This window comes from Vulpes lagopus, chromosome 7 (genome assembly GCF_018345385.1).
Source record: "Vulpes lagopus strain Blue_001 chromosome 7, ASM1834538v1, whole genome shotgun sequence".
NCBI classification, from domain to species: domain Eukaryota; kingdom Metazoa; phylum Chordata; class Mammalia; order Carnivora; family Canidae; genus Vulpes; species Vulpes lagopus.
The window spans coordinates 49,485,655-49,505,001 of NC_054830.1; the positions used below are offsets into that span (position 1 = coordinate 49,485,655).

General features: G+C 37.9%; 1 protein-coding gene across 19 annotated transcripts in view; it reads left to right on the forward strand.

Annotated features, from left to right (window-relative positions):
• The window catches only part of SETD5 (SET domain containing 5), an 84,410-nt gene that overhangs the window by 43,007 nt on the left and 22,056 nt on the right, over nt 1-19,347 (forward strand). For 11 of the 19 annotated variants that reach the window (XM_041761578.1, XM_041761574.1, XM_041761573.1 and 8 more), the window contains 15 exons: nt 28-133; nt 460-668; nt 1,007-1,065; nt 1,559-1,737; nt 2,677-2,715; nt 6,118-6,360; nt 6,932-7,080; nt 7,472-7,589; nt 8,347-8,456; nt 9,376-9,625; nt 9,958-10,038; nt 10,996-11,253; nt 11,900-12,220; nt 12,620-12,862; nt 18,071-18,200. In XM_041761578.1, coding sequence (XP_041617512.1) covers nt 28-133; nt 460-668; nt 1,007-1,065; nt 1,559-1,737; nt 2,677-2,715; nt 6,118-6,360; nt 6,932-7,080; nt 7,472-7,589; nt 8,347-8,456; nt 9,376-9,625; nt 9,958-10,038; nt 10,996-11,253; nt 11,900-12,220; nt 12,620-12,862; nt 18,071-18,200 — 2,495 coding nt within the window. The other 8 variants (XM_041761586.1, XM_041761587.1, XM_041761584.1 and 5 more) reach the window with 5 other exon arrangements.

A 19,347-nucleotide genomic window follows, 5' to 3' on the forward strand; every position in this document is an offset into this window, starting at 1 on the left:
CATGCATTGCTTTTCGCCTTTGTGCAGCCCTGAATCTGTGGAGGCTAGTCCAGCAGTTAATGAGAAGAGCGTGTATTCCACTCATAATTATGGGACCACTCAGAGGCATGGGTGTCGAGGACTGCCTTATGCTGTGAGTATGCATTTGTTTCTCTCCAGAGCAGTGATCTTCTTGGAGTGTAATCCATTCTTATACATTGTGACTTTCTTGAAATGTTTATATGCAGCATGACGAAGTTGCCCCTTTTGCACTTCCCTGCCTCCAGCGGACGTCTAGCCCTGCATCATTGTTCTTGTTTTTATGTCCCAGTTGACCTTGGCATTTTGTTTTATCACTTTCCTGGTTGAAGCCAAAAAACAAAGGGTACTACTTTCTTCTTTCTTTCCATATGTACCATACTTTAGGGGAGAGAGGGGCCAGTGTTTGGACACTGTTGATTTAAAAAATCTTATTTTCAGGATCATAATTACGGAGCCCCTCCTCCTCCGACACCTCCTGCTTCTCCCCCTGTCCAGACGATCATCCCTCGTTCTGACCTGAATGGCCTGCCGTCGCCCGTAGAGGAACGCTGTGGAGACAGCCCGAACTCTGAAGGAGAGACTGTTCCTACCTGGTGTCCTTGTGGTCTTTCTCAGGATGGCTTCCTTCTCAACTGTGACAAGTGCAGGTAAGATCATGCTCCATCTCAGTTCAAGCCTGGGTTGCTGGGATTAGGGTTTCTTATTAGTAGGGAAAAGCTCAAAGTATTCTTTCTTGTGTTTGTTAATGTAGATGATTCCTTAGTGCTCCTTGGCTCGAATTCTCTGCACTAGGTGAGAATTGCTGACAACAAGGAATGAGAGATTGATGTTAAAGCTATTGAATTTGATATGAAATTTAATGTCCTGGAAACATTTGGTAGGTGGGAGGAAGGGGGTAGTATATGCAGAGATACTTCTCCCATGTGTGCGACAATGTGCTGCATGCTGTTGGAAGGACTACTTTAAGTTTATTTTCCCTCTTTAGGGGAATGAGCAGGGGGAAGGTTATTAGACTTCATCGGCGGAAGCAGGACAACATATCAGGTGAGCCAAAAATGGGTTGGGCCCATCTATTTTGACAGATAAATATTTTGTGATTTAAATAATCCTCTCAAGAACTCCTGTAAGTCTCCATGATCGCTAGCTCTTCATAGAAAAGAAAGCAGTTCTCTCACAACTACTGTTTAATTCTCTTGTTGTGAATTAATGTATCCAGAAACAATATCTTAGCCCCAGAGCAATCAAAATATTCCTTGTGAGCACACACACCAAATAAAAAACCCAGATCCTTCTCATGTGTTACACATTGAGGGAACTCAGTCAAGGGGTTAATATATACAATATAGAGCAGGGTTTCTATGCTTGATGCAGACAGACTCTTATTTTCATAAGGAATATGTTCTACATATGACAAAGTTAATGGAAGTTATGACTTCCTGAATAACGGAAAGGAGTAAAGATAAAGGAATAAGCTGTTTTTAATGCACTTTTGATGCTGTTTGCACAACATGTGACTATGAAATAACTTTCTTTTCAGGTGGGGATAGCAGTGCAACAGAAAGCTGGGATGAGGAGCTTTCTCCCTCCACTGTGTTGTACACAGCAACACAGCACACACCTACAAGCATCACCTTAACTGTTAGAAGAACCAAACCCAAGAAGCGGAAGAAGAGTCCAGAAAAGGGTCGTGCAGCAGCAAAGACGAAGAAAATCAAGGTATGGAGGGTAAAAGTATCTAAAAGAGAAATATATCTGAAATAGCCCAAATTCTGGACCAAGAAGGCGCCAAAATTCTCTTAAGTTTGATCCAGATGTTTTGAAGGGCCACTTTTGCTCTGCTTGCAAAAATCGGCTAATCTTTGTTGTGAACATGTAGACCAACCTCTCTTCTGCCACTTCATACCATCACAACTGGCACAAAGTTTCTTCTACTCCAAACCCCATCCCAGGTATGAAATCCCAGCCCCACCTGGCCAAGCCCATATGTGCTGCAGCCTCCAGTCTAGGCTTCCACTATCCTTCATTATCTCCCTACCTCCTCAGTCCCAAGGCACGGTCTGATATTCTTGTCCTGGTACATGCCCACATCATGTCATTGGGTTGATTGTTTTTTCCTTGTTTCAAAAAAGTTAGGAAGCATCTCTTGAATGATCTAGGCTTCCAGAGTGTTGTGGTCACTTTCCTGTATTCTCAACTAAAAAGTCTCCAGGAGAAACCTCTTCTGTTTTGTGTTCTTTCTTCCCCATCATGGCAACATTGTTGCTCCTAGGTGACTTGTCCACCCCTTGTTAAGGGGATTGGTCTTTGTTTCCTTCTTAATTTCAAAACTGGTAAATCTGCAACCTTACGAAATATTTTTATTTACTTTTTCTTTTAGTGTCAGGAGTGCATATAGGATTTAAGTGATGCATGCTCTTCCCTGTTAATTACCTAGTTTCACCATGGAAAGTGTTAGAATTAGCCTCAAAGTTCACTGGCCTTGAGCTACCCTTATTCTTGATAATAGTGTGGGGGATTCCATTGTATTTGTTACCTAGGAAAAAGGGGACAGACTAAAACACTAGTTCTTGCTTTAGTTTTAGTCTCAGATAGGTATAACTGTCATTCTTGGTACCAAGTTTTGTTTTGTTCTACTTGTTTTCCTCTTTGGGATAGGCATTTCGAGAGGGATCCCGGAAGTCCTTGCGGATGAAGGTAAGGGGTATTCTTCCCTGATGCTGTGTTTTACTTCACTGTGATCTTGCATTTTGGTCAGCTTCTTTCCTGACATTGATGGTCTGGGAATCTTGGACTCTGCTTTTTGCTAGTTTGTAATTGTTGCCATTCAGTATTCATAGAGGCTTTCTCTAAAGTAGGTTTTCTTGGCCATTTTCTGAAATATTTTCCCTTTCTGTAATCAGCCTTCATTTACTAGTTTTTCATTATTAGCTGCTTTTCTGGGGTGGGGGCAGTCAGGGAGGGGTAAGTGCCATTTACCAAACAAAATGAGGCTGATGTGTTCTGTCGTTGTAATTGGCCTCAACCTCAGAATTGAGGTTTTTCTGGTGATACAGGATCTCTTGTGTACCCACCCTAGCACCATGTGGGTTTTACTCACCAGTTGGAAGGATAAATTTCATCAGTTAGGAAAGTAGTATTATAGGAACTACTCTTACTGGAATTACTTAGTTTTGAACTGTTTTTTGTTTTGTTTTATTTTGTTTTGTTTCCTGGCATATCTGTTTGGTATATAAAATTTATATGGTGCTAGTGTTTCTTTTCTTCAGTTATCAAATGAAAGAGCTTACAAGGTGATACTGGGTAGTGGTTGAAGAATTAAGAAGTTATGTGCAGTGGTTTAAAAGGACTTTTAGGTACTGGGTAGTAAAGAACAGTTTGCCCAAAAGAGATTTGATTATACTGTCTAGTATCTTCTTTACCTATGTATATGTAGGAGGACAGCATGGCCCCCAATTCATTACTTATGGCTTCAAAACATTTACTTAGAATTAAGATTGAATTGAATTCTATGAGCATTCCTGTCCCTAAATGTAAATGATGAAAAGCAGGATCTTTGCTGTTGATGGTTATATGGCATAAACATTAAAATCTTTTAGTAAGGAAAAGCTTTATAAAGATTAATATACATAAGTATATACAGAACACCAATGTAACTGATATTAACAAAGATCACAGGTGACACTTTATCTAAAATTTGAAGGCTTCATGTAGCGTATACCCATAAACAGGTTGTAAAAGTAATGAGAGAGGACTTAGAGCCCAAGAACATGTCCTGGATGTCTTGGAATAGAACTTAATTGTTATTTTTTTTGCTGGATCTGTCTCCTGTAAGAGGTTACATTTGCCTTAACTGCCCCCATTATTTTTGTCTCATTTGCTTAGAGGGGACCTTACTCAAACTTATGGGGCAGACATAGCCCTGATCCCAGCTGTTAAGCCTTTTTCTCTTTTATCAGCTAACTGTTGTAACTTGCCTCCAAATATCCAAAACCTTTTGAAGGCTATTGACTGGCTGCCCCAGAAAACTACTTATAAATCTCTCTATATGTAAATATTGCTTGCATTTTCAAGATGTTGACAGATTGTCCTATGGCATCCTAAAATTTAAATAATAAAAAAAATACTAGTCAGTTTGATTTTTTTTTTTTTAAGATTTTATTTATTCATGAGAGATAGGGGGGTGGGGGGGGGTGGAGGCAGAGACACAGGCAGAGGGAGAAGCAGGCTCCATGCAGGGAACCTGACGTGGTACTTGATCCCGGGTCTCCAGGATCACGCCCTGGGCCGAAGGCAGGCACTAAACTGCTGAGCAACCCAGGGATCCCCCAGTTGGATTCTTATATCAGAATTCTGATTAGGGTTACAAATTTGTACTCAGAATTAATTATTAATTAATAAGAGCACCAACAAAGATGTGGTTGAGAGCCATAAAGATGGAGAATATTTACCGTTTAGATTCTAATCCCGAAGTCCAAAGAGTTTGCCTATTGGAGACTACCGTTAACCACTAGGTGCCAGTAACGCATGCACCCAGGTATGGTAATCAAAAATGACTTTACGTATTAGCAGATGTCCCCTGGGGACAAAAATCACCTCTGCTTGGGAACCATGTTCTAAACGTACTGAGTTACGGTCTCGAATACCCAGAAGAATGAGACAGCAGAGTAGTCAGAGTTGTATTATTAAACAATAGCTAATAACATAACAGTGGCTTCCAGTATACATTAAGTGTAGTAAGCCATTGGTTTAGTGATCACTGCTGAATGGTTAAGCCTGGATACTGTTTGGGCACCTCTAATCCCCAGTCTCCTAAGCACCCTTATATCTAAGGTTTTGAACTTTTCTTTTGCTTAGCTACTCCTGATACCCAAGCAGGTGATACTGTGTTCTCAGTGTGTTGGCTGCAGGTGTTTCTTAGATCCCTTTTTGTATTGTTCATTCTTTTGGATTCCAATGAGAAGGGTAGAAAAGAAAGGCATTATTTTTTTCTTTTCATTTCCCTGTTCCTTGGGGAAAGGATGGTAGACAACAGTCAATCAAAAACAGTGGGACAAAAGTGAAAGAAAGCAGTTAAAATAGACATAAATGTTTTCTGTGTCATTCATGGAAAGTATATTTAATTTTCTTATGCCTATATTTGCAACTTTAGTATGGACATGGATTTGCAAATAGCTTTGGTACTATGGTATCTTTTTCTTCTAGTCATCACTGGTATGACATCATCACTATCCGTGTTTGTTTTGTTTTTCTGATGACACTTTAAGTCTTTAACACCATGGAGGAGAACATGTGTCAGACTTAAAGCTGTGTCTCTGTATCTCAAACATAAAAACTAGACATTTAGGATAATGTTGTTGAGATATAATAATCTTTTCTCAGTATTGTCACCATAGAGGGCAGTGGTTTTCCTAGAGAAGTATAGCAAAGTACCTCTCAGCATTTTCTACACTCCATCTACCCACTCCCCTGCCCCTGCCTCACCTCTTGAGGGTGCAGCTGTTTAAACTGTCAGAAATAGAGCACTCGAAAGATGCACACCAAAATGATGGCTTTGTCTCAGAAATGAGATTACAGGTTATTTATTTTGGTCATGTGTATTTTCAGAATGAACATGTATTAATTGTATAATGAAAAAATAATTCACACAAAAAAAAAACCAAAAATATTCTCTTGGGAGTAGTGGAATAATATGAGTTGGTACACTAACACACGTATTCATAAGCATTGAAATTTAATCTTTTGAGGTATCTATGTTTGTTTTTATGAAGGTTTTCTTATGAACTTTATGTCATTCTTCTGATAACAAAATTTATTTCTGTGATTTTAAAATGGTCATAAAATCACAGTGATGATCCAAATTAATTTCTCCCTATATTAATGAGGAAACTAAGCTTGTCTAAGAAGTTATTCAATGCCTCACATCTTAGTGGTAATGAAACCATGATTAGAAGCCAGATCCCCTAACTCCCAGGCCATTGCTCTTTTATGCCACACCGACTGCCAAGTGAAAATAAATTTTCTCTGGAAATTCAGCCTGTTTTCCTCCCATTTTTATGCATGGATTCTCCTAACCTACCTGACCTTTGTTCTCTACAGAATTCTCCTTCTGAAGCACAGAATTTAGATGAGAATACAACTGAGGGATGGGAAAATCGGATAAGACTATGGACTGATCAGTATGAAGAAGCTTTCACTAATCAGTACAGTGCAGATGTACAGAACGCCCTTGAACAACATCTACATTCTAGCAAGGAATTTGTGGGCAAACCTGCTATTTTAGACACTATTAATAAGACTGAATTGGCCTGTAATAATACAGTTATTGGTTCCCAAATGCAGGTAAGGATCAAAGGGTAAAAGACTCCTATACGTAGTTGAGACCCTTAGGAAGAGGGTGTATAATGGGATTATCATTTCTTTCAAATGTATGAGCCCCTTAGAATAACAAATTAGCCAGCTGTTGAGCATCTTTAACCAAAAGCAAGTTGTAGTGATTAGAAACTGTCTGGATACCTATTTTTTTAAAGTATTAATTAAAAATAGACAAATACGAATAGGAAAGTTTTATGCATCCTCAGTTTGAATTTTTAAGATTGATAGAAAGTTAAGCTTGTTCTTCCTCATTCTTGAATTAGACATAGAGCCACTAAAATCTTAATCATACCTTTTTCTATGATCTCTCTTGTGTTTTGTGAGGGACCAGGTGACCAGTTCATTAGATAGAGCCTGCTTCCTAGAAGCTTTTATCATTAAAAAATTTGTGATTATTAAAAAATAAAAACTGATTTTTGAGCTAAATAGCATACAAATAAAATCTAAAAATATTGGTGCCTTTTCCTCAGGAAATACTTTAGGTGTTTGCTGTGCTGCTGTTGCTATTGTCTAATGTTAATCCTCTGGTTTTATGCAGCTACAGTTGGGAAGAGTCACTCGTGTTCAGAAACACCGGAAGATCCTTAGAGCTGCAAGAGACTTGGCTCTGGACACTCTTATAATAGAGTATCGAGGGAAAGTCATGTTGCGACAGCAATTTGAGGTCAATGGGCATTTCTTCAAAAAGTAAGAACATCATTCACTGAGCAGTGAGGGCTAAAGTGGGCCTGGCAGAGCAGTATGGCTTTTAAAAAGATCCTGGTTGATAGGATGCTCTTGAGGAAAAGATTAGAGCTCAGATAAGCTCACACCTGTCTGCTATTTGTAGAAAAGTATAAATAAATCTGCAAATTGTTTAATATATAAAGTGGTAATGACTCCTTTCCAAGCCAAGCATTCCTTGCTTTGTGCTTGTTCTTTAATCAGAAGCAGACAAACATGTGATGTTTGTCAAGTTTAGGCATTGCAAAGGACTGCTGCTGCTTCTGTCAGCATATGCTTCATATTTGAGGTGATGTCATGGGGTGGCCCTTTTATTTGTGTTGAGAATTACAGGAATTTCAATTATATCCCTTAGACCATACCCCTTTGTGCTCTTCTACTCAAAATTCAATGGTGTAGAGATGTGTGTGGATGCACGTACTTTCGGTAATGATGCTCGGTTCATCAGAAGATCGTGTACACCAAATGCAGAGGTAAGATTTCTGTAGCAACTTCTCTTTGAATGGAACCACCAAAGGACAAGTCTACTGAAGAGGCAGTCTGAAAACTTCACCCAGATTAATTCAAGGTCTGTAGATAATGATTATAATCTTTTATCATAAAAGACAAAAAAAATAACAGTGCATTTATTCTGACACGATGAGAGCAAGGAATGGATTTTCTTTCAGAAGGAAGAAATGGGAAAAAACAAATTTTGCATTTGCTAGAGAGAGAGCTAGACTGGATAAGAAGTCATTTAGGTTATATTAAAGAAATTACTATATGTTAGAAGATGTCCATTAGGCACAAACTAAGCTGTTTGGTTGCACTTTTTTTTAGATTTTAGATGATAGTATTGTAAGAGAAATTCTAGACATTTCTAGAATTCATTACTCAGTGCATAATCAGTGCAGCTACATCAAATGCTGCAAGAAAATCCCCAGAGCTTTCTCTGACAGGCTAAGGAATTTTAATTCTCTGATGCGACTGAGAAAGCTTTAAGATGTAGAGCAGAGCAGAGATCTTATCCCAATTTCTAGCATCTCAAGGTTTCTCCATTTATTTCAAGAAGTATTATAAATTTTCAAATAATTACTGTGTGATAGTTTCATGTCAAATGATGGAGTTACATAATAGACTCCTGTAACTCTTAAGAGAAACTAATTTGGCAAAGGGATTTTTCTTTTTCTGTCTTATGGAGAGTTCCTGGTCTTTATGGTAAGTCATCAACCATAAGCCATGTTCACACAGGTGCGACACATGATTGCAGATGGGATGATTCACCTATGTATCTATGCAGTGTCTGCCATCACCAAGGATGCTGAGGTCACCATAGCGTTTGATTATGAGTACAGTAACTGGTAAGACCTACAAAACCTTTCATACATGAATGGCTTTGTCTTACATATTAAGCTTTTTTGTTGCTCTACTTTTGTTCCTTGTCATTTCCCCTTTTTCTAAACCTAATCTTTTCATAAATAATGTAGTTTTTGTCTAGAAATTGTGTAGGGAAAGACAGAGTTGGGGCAGTTTTTTTTCTAGAGATACATACACATCATATGTCACTGCTCACCAGTCTCCTAACCAGAGTTGTTTTGTTTTTATATCTTTATAAAAGCAAGAATAGTAAAAATGGTAGGTATGAAACACTCCTAGAAATTGCAGTAGCATCTGTTGTTGTGCACACAGCACTTGTTCCAGGGACCATATAGAATGAAGGTTTTTAAATTCGCCCCATCCATTCGAACCATGTAATCTATCTGAATGTGACAAGGCAGAAAAATAGAGATGGCAAGTCATAGATAAATATGTGATGGATTTTGTAAAATAGATGCTTTTTTCTCCCTTGGTCCTTTTAGGCCAAAAAGATCATATGGTAAATGATGTTTAGCACAGGTATAAGAAGAAAAGGTACTAGGAATAAGTAGGGAATCACTAGATAAAAAATGAGGACATGGTAAAAGTAGATGCAAGGGAAGTATTGCCTTTTCGGCCTCTATTATTGATTCACTGCCCACTAAGTAGCATAAACACATTCAGGAGAACAGAACTTAGTGAAATTTTCTTTCTTTTCCACTGACCATATGTAGGGAAAGAGTTAGGGTTACATAGCAAAACACCGAATATTGAAAAGTATTCATAGGACTCTAATGTGTCTATTTAACTTATTTAAAGATAATACAGGGGGAAATTACTATTTCTCCAAGAGAATCAATGGACTGTATGACTAATTTTGCAAGGGTACTGAGACAGGCACTTTCGGTTGTTTCTTTGGAGCAGTAATTATAAAGTGGACTGTGCATGTCACAAGGGGAACCGGAATTGCCCTATACAGAAAAGGAATCCCAATGCCGCAGAACCACCACTCCCACCTCCTCCAAGCTTACCCACCATCGGAGCAGAGACAAGACGTAGAAAAGCTCGACGGAAAGAGTTAGAGATGGAGCAGCAGAATGAGGCTCCAGAAGAGGATAACAATCAGCAACCAGAACAAGTTCCTGAGAAAGCAACTGTGTCCAGTGACCATGAGGTAATCTTCCCCTGGTCAGAGAATGTTGCTGTGGTATTGATTCTCTGCAAATAAAGAGGATCCCTGGTTGCCACATGTTGTTCTATGTAGGGAGTTTATAACAATACCTAAAGACCTTCGTGTCAAGGTGGGTGTGGCAATAATCGAGAACATCCTTGCAGCTGCTTTCCACATTTCAGTTCAGAGTGTGGTACTTATCATGTGTATTTACCATGTAGTCTCATGAATAACACCATAAAGCATTAGAAATTGTTTCTAGAGAGTTTTAGCTGCCAAAGATTGTTTATTCTTAGAGCTTAAGAGTACAGCTGAATATCACCTCTGTTCTAAAGGAAATAGACAATCCAGAGGAAAAAGAAGAAGAGAAAGAAGAGGTTACAGATGACCAGGAGAACCCAGCTCATAGCAGAAGGGTAGGTACCTTCTAACATCCTTTCATTCCTGCTACTTACTACGGCTTGTGAACCCCTTGTATTCTTTGTATCATCTCATTCTTTAACAAGATAGTATACTATCATCTGCACATGATGGTTTGGGTTTTTTTTTTTTTTATAAAGGAGATTTCATTATGATTTATTTATTTTTATATCTCTCTCACACACACAGTAGGCTAGTGACTATCATCTAATGATGGTCTTAAGAGATTTCTTACTAACAGTCTAGTTTCCAAAGGACTGCCTGATTAGAACAGAACACATACATGTAGGGGCTTCTTGTTCCAGAATTGTATTGAGTTTTGATGTAAAAATAAATCTTTTGATCACAGGGATTCAAAAATTCAGCTCTTTCCCTGAAGCCAGCCATATTTAATTCTAGTCTTGAGAAGCAAAAGAAAATCTACTTTGTTATTTTTGAATTCTGAAAGTCAAGAGAAAAATAGGTTTTGATGGCTGTTTTTCTTTTATTTTAAAGTTTCAAAGTAACTGGCCATTTTGATAAGTTTAGATTGACCTTTCCTTTTTCTACAACTCTTTGCAACATTAAAAAAAAAAAAAAAAAGTTTAGGGGCACCTGGGCTCAATCAGTTAAGCATCTGACTCTTGGTTTTGGCTCATGTCATGGCCTCAGGATCTAGAGATTGAGCCCTCATTGGGCTCTGCACTCAGTAGAAAGTCTGCTTGGGATTCTCTCCTCTCCCTCTGGTCCTCCCAGCTTGCGCGAGCACATGCATACTCACTCTCTCAAAAAAAATAAATCTTTTTTGAAAAACAATGTTTTATTTTTAGTTCTTACTTCTGTTTTCTAAGATGTGTGTCATTTTACCAGCAAATGTCTTTAAATGTCTATGAATTTCCGTTAAGAACATTTCTGAAAAAATATCTCCACCTCTTATTGAGGCTTCCTTCTATGCTAATGCTGTTTCTTTCTAGACCCGGGAAGATAGAAAGGTTGAAGCCATCATGCATGCTTTTGAAAACTTAGAGAAAAGAAAGAAGCGGCGGGATCAGCCATTGGAACAAAGCAGCTCTGACATAGAGATTACTACCACCACCTCAGAGGCCCCTGTGGGAGAAGAGGCAAAAACTGAAGCCCCTGAATCTGAAGTTAGCAACCCTGCTTCAAACATGGCCATCCCAAGCACTCCACAGAGTGTTGGTGTAAACACCCGGAGGTCTTCTCAAGCGGGGGTAAGAGATGGGAAGACTTCAGGCCTTAGACATCCTTCCTTTTACTAATGACAGTTATCTGTCTTTTGAAATAGTAAAAATCTGCATTTTCAGCTTCACCTTATATTGCAATAAATAAGGCCATTTTCATCAGCTGATATGTGGGATTCAGGGAGACAGAATTTGAATGACTAGACACTTTCAGACTAGAATGTAACTTCTTACTGTTTGTGGTGAGTTCATAAAAATCATTTCCTTTCTCTTTTGGCTCTTCTATGTAGCACAGTCAGGCGCCTGACCTTTCATAGGATTCTTGGTATCAATTCCTCTTTTCTTTCCCTGCCTTGACCATGAATTCTAAGCTTTAAGCAAAACCTCAGTACCTGGGAAAGAAACAAAGCAAAGAATTACCTTCCCTGCTTAAGAACCTTAAAATTAGGTAGCTACCTTCAGCTGACTTTGTACCTACTTTATAAATACTTATTAGTAAAGAATAGGCATCTACTTACAGGCTCTTTGGCTGATTTGTGTAAATTTTTTTAAGGATTACATTTGAGATTAGTATTTCTAAATACTAAATATTCAGAATGCTCAAAGTGAGTAGGAGACTGGATAGAATGTTTGCTGATAAGAAATTTCTGGTAAGCATTCCACTGTGCTGTTACAGGATATTGCTGCAGAAAAACCAGTCCCCAAGCCACCTCCAGCGAAACCTTCTAGGCCCCGACCGAAGAGTCGAATTTCTCGGTACCGGACCAGTTCAGCCCAAAGACTAAAGCGTCAGAAGCAGGCCATTGCACAACAGGCAGAATTGTCACAAGCTGCCTTGGAAGAGGGAGGAAATAATAGCTCTGTAACTCCTACTGAAGCTGGAAATATAGACAGTTCAGGAGAAAACAGGCAATTAATGGGGTCTGACCCAACTGTGTTATCAGTTACAGGATCCCATGTCAACCGCGCTGCACCTAAATACCCCAAAACCAAAAAGGTAAGTCACAAATACATCTTCATGAGTCTAGTCTGGCAAGGGCTTAGTATGGTGAGAGGACCTGTAATCTCCAGAAAAAAAACAAATCACCTAGGTATTATTAGATTGAAAAGTTGTAGATAAAAAGCTTTGAGGCAGCAAGCTGAAACCATCCTACTACCTTTCTTTTGTTTCCTTAACTGTTTGAGCTTAAATTGCTGATAGCTGGAATAGTTCTCCCTTAATGATTATGGAAAGGGTGAAGGAAGATATCCTTGCATTCTGAATGCCCAGTTTACTCTCTGCAGCTGCTATGTCTACCCTTGTCCTAGTTTCTAGCTAAGGTTTGTCTTTGTGAGCTACACTACTGCCTCTGGCTTTAACATCCAGCACCAACTAATGATCTTTTTTCTACCTTAGTATCTAGTTACAGAATGGTTGAATGACAAAGCAGAGAAGCAAGAATGCCCTGTTGAGTGCCCTTTACGTATCACCACGGACCCAACTGTACTGGCAACTACCCTGAACATGTTACCCGGTCTTATCCATTCCCCATTAATTTGCACCACCCCCAAACACTACATTCGCTTTGGCTCACCCTTTATCCCTGAGAGACGTCGAAGGCCCCTTCTGCCTGATGGCACCTTCAGCTCCTGTAAAAAGGTATGTCTATGTTTATGTGGGGTTGTTTTTGTTTTTTTAACCTAGGATGCCTATAATTGTGATATATCTAACATTTTCTAGACAGCCTTTCTCTGCCCATCTGAATTTATAACAAGTTCTTCAGCCATGAATAGTGATGCATCAAGAGTCAGTAGGATTAAAGTTGGATATATGCTGCATTTTTGGTGCTCACTTTGTGAGAATTCACTGTTGTCTTTTCCAAGAGCCCTTGAAGTTACTGAGTTGAGAGCACACAGCAGTTGATGACTGGGTAGGGAGGGATGCTTTGCATGTGCTCTTGTGGTATTGGCTAATATGTCCATTTGTGATTACTGTGTGAGTTTGGGCCCCAGGTACTCTAGAGCACTATATCGCATAAGTAAAAAATGATCGAATTGTGATTTGAATGAATTTAATTACTATTATCATTTGAATGAGAATAGAGGAAAAGTCCTATTATAATTGACATGTTTCCTGTTCCTTGATCAAATAACAAGTTGGATTGTTTATTCCCTAGTAAATACAGAACCTACTATAAAGTTCTCTCTCTCTCTCTCTCTCTCTTTCTCTCTCTTTTTCCCTCTCTATCCCCCTCCCCCCACTGTTTCTCTAGTTACATACTGTTTTGGATCTAGTGGCAGTAGTGTTTGATGGTTGTTTTTGGAATGCTCTTTCTGAATTCCCAGAAGCCCTGAATATTTTCCAAAGGTGTCTCTTGGGAATAGATCACTTCCCTCAGACCTATAATGTCATTTTTGTGTTTCTAGAAGTTTAGGACACCCTTTCATATGGTCTTCCTTTGAGGTAGAGTCTGTTCCCTGGAACATCCTTTTCTCTTATCCTCAGATCTGGATTCAGGCTGCCTTCCTCAGTGTCTGCCATTGCCCTCCTCCACTGGCATCACGTACATGAGGATGCTGCATATAGATTATTTGATGTGATGAAGTCTCCAACTCCAGGCAGGTCTTCCCTGACTCCTCCAAACTTAAAGCTTTTCTCTTTCCCCAAAGAGCAGAAATTATTTCTTGGGGGTGGGGGGGCATGAAAGATGAGATAAAGTGGTGTGGGATATGGAGGGGAGGAGGGCAGCAGGGTTCTATGCACAAAGGAAGGGCACTACCACTGAATGGGTAGTATACACTGAAGAAAGTCTTCCTGATTGCACATCTTACCTAAGTATTTGAGTCACTTAATGGTTTATTTGGGGGAAATTCCCAAGTAGAGTAACCCCTAAGGAGAAATTTGACCATGAGATCTTTGCCAAAAGAGAGGCTTTGAGTATAACACAATCACATGAATAACTTCCAGGTGTCAAGAATAAAAACAATGACATCTTTCTTAAGAAAAAATAAGACTAGAAATTTACCTAAGTGATAAAGGAGGGTTGGGTCTCTGGGGATAAATTTTTACAGTAAATCACTTATCTTGGATCTCAGATCATCTGAGAAGGAAAAAAAAAGTTGTTGCATTTTTATGAGCATTATGATTAACCTTATTCTGTAGTAATTGGAGAATTGTGTTAACTCTGATATAGCATTCAAAACTAATCTTCCTATTACATTTAGCTCAGTCCCTCAAGAGTAACAGCTCAAAATCTTAACTACATTTTTAGAGTGCTCTTGAACAATTAGAGAATGTACAGGTATGGTCTTTAGTTTGGAGGAGCAAGTCAGGTGATGACTTAATATATAAATATATGAGAGAAGCTTTTTCCTTTTTTTCCTGTCTTTGGCTGGACATAATACTAGACTTCTAAGGATGTTAACTATTGAACCATCTTATCAAGTCAGACAGTAGGGTCTCCTTATTTTGGTCCTTTGAGGTTAGACAATTTAGTACAGATAAATAATAAAGTCTGAAGTGTAGGTGGTATGGACTAGCCCCTTGAAATGCTGCCTTAATCATCCTGATGCTAGGTTATAATCTTCCTATATCTGGATTTTCCAACTAGCAGAGTCCTGTAAGAACCAAAAACATGTAGGAATATAATTTTGAATCTGATAGAAAAATCCATTTCTCAGAACTCCTTTTACCTATATGGGTTAGGACTTGTATCTATAGCTCATCAACAGATCTCCATTGGCAACAGATAAAAATCCCGTGTTATATTCTCCAAATGTGTCTGACCATCCTTAGTCTTGTTTTCTGCATGCTTTGCTCAGGCACTTTTATCTATGTATGTCATATTAGTCTTTGGGAAGAGGTCAGGCTATGTATACTAATTATCTAGCAGAATTATCTTACTTAAATTGGGTCTTAAATTTTTTTAAGTTTAGATCTGAATTAAGTCAGCTTTTATATTTGCTGTTCATATCCAAATTATATTTCAAAATAAGAATTTTACTTTTTATAGTGCAAAATTAATGAAATTAGGTCTTTTATCTAGAAATTGAACTCTTGCTTTATTCTAGATCGAAATAGAAAAGAGTTATTTTTAAATTGGTTAGAATAGACACTTAGATCCTAGTGTAGGACCAAAGAAGATCTGCATTATTCAACAAAATTGTAATAGTGTTCTAAAAACTTCTCAGAGAAGAGTGTAAGTTAGATGAGAAAAACCACCCTTTGAACAGTGTGTATTGCTGATAGGCATACTGTTTCTTAACTGATTAAAGGATTAAAAATCTCACAAATTAACTCATGTTAACTCATGTTAAGTTCTATGTTGTATATTTGCATCCAGATTCTTAAAGAATGTTTGACAGAACATTTTAGATGTTCCTGGAGTTTCTAAATTATATTGAATCATGGTTCTTAAAAAGTGCAAGCATATCTTATATTGGGTCTTCACTTATTTTAAAATGAAAGCATTGATTTCATGAGTAACCAGTAAGCCTTTTAGTAGTGTCCTTCCTTGTTCTCTCTGAATCTTCTCTAAACCTACACTTTGTAGGTATAATACACATGGGGTGTGGGGGATTTGGTGTTCTAGATTTCTTAGAAAACCATCCTTACTGAAAATGAAACACTTTGCTTTGCATTAGTATACTGTTATATATACTGGGGTGGAGGGAGTGGTTATATAATCTGTGTATCTCCATACATAGCATTGAAATTCATTTGAACAGGTCCTCACTGAATATGTGTGCCTACTGATATACTACAAACTTTCTTCACAAGCATTCTCATTAAGCCTTCATGACAATAACCTTGTGAGGTTGGGTTATTGGCCTTGATTTATAGATCCAGAAACACGCAGATGGGTTACCACGAGGTAGGCAGCTAATAAGAGGCACAGCCCAGTTTCAGTCCAGATCTTTGGACTCCAAAACTCAAATTACTTCCTCACTCCTTCCCCATGGTAATGAGACTCATCAAAACATTTCTCTCACATATCTCTGAGCTTCTAAGAAACTCTTTTAAGAGTTTTGGGGAAGGAAGAAGTGTTCTTTTGAACTAGTAACTATGGCTAGAACTGAGGTGCTAAGGGTATCCAAAATTAATTTGTTATTATGGAACTTGTTAGTTACAAACAAATGTTCAAGTTCTTTTTTTATCCACTCTAAAATATTGCATAGACATACAGAAGGGTCAGGAGGAATGGGTTTGATCATATTTGCTTTTTTAACCTTACGGCTAACCATACCAGCAACTTATTCCTTAGGATGCCCCTGTCCTGGTTTTATTTTCCTTTTTTGTAGTCATCAGATCCAGGATGTAAATTCTTTTATGGGTGCATCTACTTGACACTGGAAATTTAAGAAATTATCTTATCTTGGAGGAAAGCACAGTGTGACCCCAAGTGAGTTCTATCATCTGCTCTGAAAAGAAAAACTTGTATTAAAGGTATCCGTAACAGGATTTTTCACTCATTTTGTCCTCCTGGGCCTAATTTTCCCCACCTATATACAATGAGTGCTTTGGACAAGATGACTTCTAAGGTCTCTTTTATGTTGAAAGGTACTGTGGTTCTGACAGTTCATCTTGATGTCAGTATTCTATGTATAAGTCAGTTCATTCTTGGTCTTGTTTGGCTTTTCAGAGACCTAGTCATATCATAAAATGTTGATACAGTTCAACTGTTGAGATCTCTTTTATACGTTTATTCATCCTTATTGCATCGTGTTTACACTTTTATATTTGGTTTCATTTGGTAGACCACAAAGCCATTTATTTACATGATCTAAACTTTTTCTTGGTGAAATTTTCCTCACATTTTTTTCCTGAGTTTCTAAGAGGGTAAATCTATTTGCTCTCTTTGGTGAAGAGAATATTTACTTACCTGTAATACTTGTTCTCTAAAGGTGTAAAATTATAGTCACCTTTGCTCTTCCTATTTGGGGGAGGGTCTGATTTAGAAATTGATGTTTATCAAAATTCGATCTGTCTTATGTCAGGGCAGGAGAGCCACAGAGTGGTGAGCAACCTACAACTGTGTATCTTAAGAGAACACAATTACAGGTAAGAAATTTTCTCTGTTCCTCAGGATGAATAATCTTATTATCCTAATCTTTTCAGGCTCGCTTTCTGACTTAAATTTATATCTCATCATTTTAGATTCTAGAATTCATTACAAAAAATGTGACTAATTAGAGTTCTTTTTGACTTTTTCCCCTTTTTGATTTCTGCAGAAGTTCATTTATTCGGGTGATTTGCATTATTCTCACCCAATTTAACCAAAGTATTTAATAGGGAGAAAAAACTCCTAGGTTATTCCATCTGAGAGTAGACCTTTTGGAAGTATCTTGTTCCTGTACTGAAGAGCTGTTTATTCTCATCCAGAGTCTTCCTGTGAATCTTTTCTATTACCTCTTCCAATGTCTCCAGCACAGGGCAGATGGCTCTTAAGAGATCTTTTATCTTCCTTTTAGGCACTTATTTTATGTACTAGTTTTGTCCTATATGATCAGAGTCTCTCTCTCAAATGAAAGCTAAGATTCCGTAATCTCTTTCCCATTTACCCCATTCTAAGCAATATGAAAAGTTGAATAGTATTCTTTTTTTATTGATTTCAATTTTTGGATGGGATCTCATTATGTATAATCCAGATTTTCTCAATTTTGCCCCTTAGAAGGAATTGATGGGGCAATATTCTAATATGCTGAAACGCAAGACAAAAAAAATACTTGACTGTGGTACTGAATGAGTGTGTTGGAGTGCATCTCTCACCAGTTGATATGTAATGATCTGATTAATGTATTTTAAAATGACTTTACTAAATAGTTTTAAATGATTATTGATAATTCCCTGATTCTTTTACCGTTGTAGCGCTGGATAAAGCAAGCCTTGGAAGAAGGGATGACTCAAACATCATCTGTACCCCAAGAGACTAGAACTCAGCACCTATACCAAAGTAATGAGAATAGTAACTCTTCTAATATCTGCAAAGATAATGCAGGTACGTATCTCAAATCTTCCTGAATCTGTAAACAATGATTATTTTCGGTCCACATAAAAAAATTCAGTTTGAGTACTTGAACAGTCTGACACCCCCAAAAAAGAACATTATTATCTAAATCGTTACTTTACATCTGTCTTTACAGAGGAAGAGAGAGATCTCAAGTCAGGGAACAGTTTTCCCACGCCGACAAAGAAAGAACTAGATAGTGTACAGATAACTGTAGAATTAAGAGAAAAAATAAAGGGGCAGCCCTGATGGCGCAGCGGTTTGGCGCTGCCTGCGGCCCGGGGTATGATCCTAGAGACCCGGGATCGAGTCCCACGTCGAGTTCCCTGCATGGAGCCTGCTTCTCCCCCTGCCTGTGTCTCTGCCTTTCTCTCTCTTTCTCTCTCTCTCTCTCTCTCTCTCTCTCTCTGTGTCTCTATGAATGAATAAATAAAATCTTAAAAAAAAAAAAAAAGGAAAAATAAACAAGAAAGATACGGGGCTCTGTTGAAGGAACAATAAAGATTACATATGATTTAGCTGGGTGGGGCTTAGTTGAAGGGGCAGCGGTGAATGAAGTAAGTGAGAAATCCTTGGGATGTTCTTATTTTCAAAAAGTCTTGCACAATTAATGTAAAATTTTCTAGGAAACATGGCTTTGAATCCAATATAAAGTCCTCGTGAGTTTTTAAATTAGAAGGTCCTAAAAATTCATCTGGTCCATTGGTTTTCACAGTAACTCTTACAGGATAATTTAATTGAATTGCAATTGAGAGCACTGGTGCATAAACTTGTGATGCTAACTTATTTCGGTGACAGTCTTTTTACCAAAGTTTTTCCTGCCAATTTCAGCTTAATTGAAAAGTTCTCTGTGATTCTCATAAGTTGATCTCTAAACCAATTTTGTGAATATTATGTAATAAAAAATAAATTAGATGCTAAAGGTCATGTGAGATTACATCTAACATGACATAATAGTTCATATTTTCATAAAAACTACTGTTTCTATTTGTTGACTTGCTGAGTAAATATTCACTTAAATAGATTTGTACTAGTGACATCTGCTTTATGTTAAAATTCTGTATAATATTATATGTGAAAAAAGTAAGCTACTAAAAATAGGTTTTTTTTTTCCAAATTATTAATTTCGTTAATTCTT